The sequence below is a fragment of the Lactuca virosa genome, chromosome 7 (genome assembly GCF_052849685.1).
Source record: "Lactuca virosa cultivar CGN04683 chromosome 7, Lactuca_virosa_CGN04683_v6, whole genome shotgun sequence".
NCBI classification, from domain to species: domain Eukaryota; kingdom Viridiplantae; phylum Streptophyta; class Magnoliopsida; order Asterales; family Asteraceae; genus Lactuca; species Lactuca virosa.
The window spans coordinates 289,887,031-289,892,105 of NC_136432.1; the positions used below are offsets into that span (position 1 = coordinate 289,887,031).

The 5,075-nt window shown below is 32.3% G+C and overlaps 1 protein-coding gene across 1 annotated transcript; it reads left to right on the top strand.

The window, feature by feature from the left end:
- Positions 1-2,409: 2,409 nt before the first annotated feature.
- LOC145123243 (pirin-like protein) lies at positions 2,410-4,787 on the top strand. The gene is made up of 6 exons (XM_079058457.1): positions 2,410-2,585; positions 2,682-2,731; positions 2,943-2,981; positions 3,140-3,168; positions 3,809-3,975; positions 4,130-4,787. Exons 1-6 carry the CDS (start codon positions 2,494-2,496, stop codon positions 4,647-4,649), a joined length of 897 nt encoding a protein of 298 aa, XP_078914583.1. The 5' UTR covers positions 2,410-2,493; the 3' UTR covers positions 4,650-4,787.
- Positions 4,788-5,075: the final 288 nt, after the last annotated feature.

The following is a 5,075-nucleotide window of genomic DNA, read 5'->3' on the forward strand; positions in this document are numbered from 1 at the left end:
GCAGATTATTGGTATCTCTACCTTCACCTTTTTACTTTGGTACCTGCAGAGTTATACAGTGTGTTCTTTCTAAAATACACATGTAAGCTTTAAACAAATGGAGGTATGATGATATATTAAGAAAATTAAAGAAAGTACGTTACTATTTCTCATAAAGGAACTATATAAAAGATAGTACATGTTAAAATGACATACCAAGTTCTAAATGACCGAAAAATGAAATCAAATAACAAAATCCATGCGAACACTTTACATATTATTTAGGTGATGTTTGTTTTTAAAAAAAAAAACTCTTCAAACCACTTTCTGTTGCGCGGCGCAGCACACACGCAACACTTTCCCTCTCGCAGCAGTTTGTTTTTTGGAAGACTTCAGACTCCAAAACATATGCGCGTGTGCTGTGTGGCGCAGAACTTGACTTGCCTCTTCAAACCTCTTCAGCTTTCATTTTTTTAAAGTGTTTTTTTTTTAGAATTTTGGTATAACTTATTTTTTTTTAACTTTTATTTTTTTTAAAAAACTTAGATTTTTTTAAACTTTTATTTACGGATTTGATACAATTTCTTATTATAGTTTCCACAAATTGTTTTTAACTTGATTTTTTTTAAAAAAAATCTTTAATTTTTATAATTTTTTTTACCGTTTATGTTAATAATATTTTCAGTTTCAATTTCATCTTTTTTAACGTGTGTAATTTTTTACGAACTTTGTAGACATCGTTTGCAAATCTTTCTTAATTTTTATTATTATTTTCTTTTTTATGTTTTTTACAATTAGTTTTTTTCTAGAATAAAGTTGTTAGCTTCTTTTATATTTTTGTAAGTTTTTTTTAAAAAGTTTTATATTTTTGTTTTTTTACATGTTCTTTTTAGTATTCTTTCAATATTTTAAGACTAGAATTATTTAAATTTCGGTGTTGAAAACTATTTTCAGTTTATAAAATTAGTTTATTTAAATTTCAGTTTACTGCAGCAGTCTGCAGATGTTAAAAAACAAACATGCTTCTTATTATGGGCTGCAGCCGTTTGTTCCACCTCTTCTGCCACAGAGGATTGCAGAGGTGGTCCGCAGACTTCACGAATTTTCGCTTCGAAAAAACAAACAGCACCTTAGTCATTAACTAAACACATCCCCACAGTGGGGAATGGCTTGTTCTCGCTAATCAATTCTAGAGTCGTGTTTGCCCTCTTTGTATCAACAACAACAAGCTAAGAAAGTTTGGTAGCAGGCAGACTTTTCTTAGCATAAGATTGCAATGTTTACATGAGAACCATAAATCAATTTAGGGCTTGAACCTTAAGGGTTTCAAAAGCTAAACATCAAAATGAAATAGAGACCATAAGTTGATTTAGAGTTGAAAAATATAAATTGGGAATACCTAAGATAGTGAGATGACGAACATATGAAATAGGAAGGGGAAAACTAACTGAAACAATCAACCATCTTCTTTGTTTTCTTCTTTAAGAAACCCTTTCCGCCACCTAAAAACCTGCAACCAAGCCGAATACAAAATATGTGAAAATTTGAATGGGTCATCAAAAAGAATAAAGAAAAACGGTGAAGATGAGTGGCAGAATCTTCAAACCCGAATAGTTTTAGCAGATTGCGAGAGTTGATGAAAGTGTGAGTGTTGCAAGATGAAGGAGATGGTGAGGGGTTGTAGATGGCTGATGGTGTATGCCGGTAGTGTTGACGGTGGATGTTCATAGATAGGTCATAAGGGTGCGACTATATACAAAAGATTTTTTCTTTCGACTTTTCGAGATCTAACCTCACTCTTTCATTTGTGCTTCTATTTACCAAAATTCAGCCTTGATCTTTCATTCTTTGTTGTTAATAGAGATAATATAGTGATGCGGCTATGCTAAACAGACGATTAGGATTCTTGGTGGAAGGTTTATGTGATTTTAGGTTACGAATGCAATCAGAGTTTGGAAACTATGTAGAGCTTATGGAGCACGTAAGTATTGTTCGAAAGAAATGGTGTTTGAATCAAGATGATATCAACAAATTGATCTAAACGTGGAAAAGCTATACGTGAAACACAATCAAGGGTATTTATTGTTTAAGATGATGAAATCAAGTTTTTCTTTTTTGATATATACTAGAGATTTAAGGATTTTTATTTTTATAAAGTTTAAACCATTTCATAGTCGCATCGCATCAAGGATTGTTGCTGCATATGATATTGATATGTATTTATGATGAAAGGGAGTCCAGGGGAGGTTGGTTTTAAGTATTAAATGCAATTTGCAAACGACGTCGTGATGACGATAAGGTGACGTAGTTCAAAGATGATAATAAGACGCAGCAGATTTGAAAAAGTTAATAAACTGCGGTCAACGGTATTCCTTAGACCTTCTCTCCTCCCTTCCGCTGTGGCCTGCGGCATGTATATAAATACATATATCTATCAAACCCAAACACAAACACAAACACCCAAATATACATAAGAAATAAGATTTGAGAATTGAGAATTAAGATAAAGTAATAATGTCGAGTGATCCCCGCAGCGTGGTAAGAAAGTTTCTTGCGAGGCCTCAACATGAAGGAGCTGGAGCTGTTGTCAGAAGGAGCATCGGGAGGTTAATCAGTCACTACTCTAACCCTTCATTTCTCTTTAATTTCTTTAATTCATTGTCTCTTAATTATTGGGTTTTTTCATTTCCCTCGCTTTTCAGGTTCGAGCTTAAATACTTCGATCCTTTCCTTGTTTTGGATGAATTCTCAGGTAGCTCTCTGTTTTTTTACCCCTTCTTTTTGTTTGGTTAAGCTATATATATATATATATATATATATATATATATATATATATATATATATATATATATATATATATATATATATATATATATATATATATATATATATTAAGGAAATAACAGCTTTTTTTATATATGGAGTAAAATAAAACATGTTTCTAATTTATTTGGATTTTGAAGTATCTGCTCCTGCTGGATTTCCTGATCATCCACATCGAGGTAATATTAATTATTTGTTTCTTTCTTGCTCATTAATTACTTAACCATGCAAAAACACATCTACGTAATATTATAATAGATAAAAGTATAACCAAACTTTGTTGATTAATTAATTCTTATCATCCTTTGTCCCTCTGTGTGTTCCATCTTCTAAACAGGTTTTGAGACTGTCACATACATGTTACAGGTATATTTCTACACATTAATTTTTGAATATATATATATATATATATATATATATATATATATATATATATATATATATATATATATATATATATATGTAGTATAAGTTACCATGTCTTTATGCATGCTATTTAGCATTTACACCCACCAAACACAAGTTAAAAAGATTCTTATATAATTAAACAAGCTATTTGTGTTTGTGTTACAATATTAGTGCTGGATTGAAAACTGCACTTTCTTTTCTCTTCAGTGCTCTCGTCACTAACTAATTAACGGGGGCTTGATGCTTCTTCCAATTCAAGCCTGCTTTGTCACAAATATCTCTATTATTAAATTTTCACTATATATTATAGTTGAACTCAAGAAAAACTAAAACCAGAAGAACAAGTTTTTAAACCTTGGGTGTTGAGGTTTGTATAATCAAGATTTGGACACGTTATCCACTCTAATTACAGGGTCTTATTCTTGGTAAATATTTATGATTAATTTTAAACGCGGTTCAGTTGACTTTAGAAAGTTTTAATTAATGTGATAATATATATAATATAATTTATGATGATGGTGATGATTTTGTCCATGAAATGGGTTTAGTGATTAGTGGGGTTGAATTGATTAGCTAAGGGGGTCAATTGCAATTGCAGGGAGCTGTAACACATGAAGACTTTGAGGGACACAAAGGGACCATCGGAGTTGGTGACTTACAATGGATGACTGCTGGAAGAGGGATTGTGCATTCCGAAATGCCTGCTTCTCATGGCACTCAAAAAGGCTTGCAATTATGGATCAACCTCTCTTCTAGAAACAAAATGTATTATTATTATTATTATTATATCCGACTTCACTTTCCATCACAGATTAATGCTACAATCAATGCAACCATTAATTCAAAGGGATTAATTTCTTATAATTAAGTGGAAATTGACTTAATTAATTATATATTTGTTGAACATGCATACATGCAGGATTGAGCCAAGGTACCAAGAGATGGCGAGTAGGAATATTGCAGAAGCTACTGAAGATGGAGTTACAGTAAGAATTATAGCAGGGGAGAGCTTGGGGATGAAGTCGCCAATATATACAAGAACACCCACAATGTTTCTTGATATTACAATGGAACCAGGAACCCAACTTCAACAGCCTATACCCGAATCATGGAATGCGTTTGTATACGTATTAGAGGGAGAAGGTGTGATTGGAACCTCAAAATCATCATCCACGACACCACACCATATTCTACTTCTGGGTCCTGGCGATGGCGTTCAGGTTTGGAACAAGTCATCATCCAAAAGGCTACGCTTCATTTTGGTTGGAGGAGAACCACTGGGAGAACCTGTTGTTCAGTGGGGTCCTTTTGTCATGAACACACAAGAACAAATTGACCAGACGATTCACGATTGTGAGAATTTTGAAAACGGATTTGAGAAAGCCAGGTATTGGAGGTCGTCTGATCAACCCACTCATCATCAAGACCACACCTTTTAGAATTTTCTCTTCATCTCGATTGTATATGTTTTTTCTTTTGTCATTTCATATTTTCATAAGGTTTTAGCCTTTTAGGTGCATGCATGTTAATTGGGTTTAATTAATTAATAAAAATAAGACAATGATAATCATCTATGATGATATAGAGTTTAATTTGGGTTACAGTGAGTGTAATCATAGGATACGATTACATATTCCAAGGAATGATAAAAGAAAGAAACAAAGCTAAGGAAAGAATAAGAAGTGGAGTTTCGATTCCATTGAATATCTTTGAACGGCATAATTGAGATTTTATCAAACTTGGTAGGCCCATGTTTGAATGGCTTTTAATCTTCTTAAATTAGGTTACTTCGGTTATTCTTGTTTTTAGGGTTTTATTAATTTTAAAGATGTTTTAAAGATTTTTTTTTCATAAACCTCAATTAG

What these genes read in the sequence shown, in the direction of transcription:
- LOC145123243 (XM_079058457.1), top strand. Translation starts at nt 2,494, where the DNA reads ATGTCGAGTGATCCCCGCAGCGTGGTAAGAAAGTTTCTTGCGAGGCCT. An exon ending in TCCTGATCATCCACATCGAG is followed by an intron (nt 2,982 to 3,139) that starts GTAATATTAATT and finishes TCTTCTAAACAG; the next exon opens with GTTTTGAGACTGTCACATAC. An exon ending in CTCTCTTCTAGAAACAAAAT is followed by an intron (nt 3,976 to 4,129) that starts GTATTATTATTA and finishes GCATACATGCAG; the next exon opens with GATTGAGCCAAGGTACCAAG.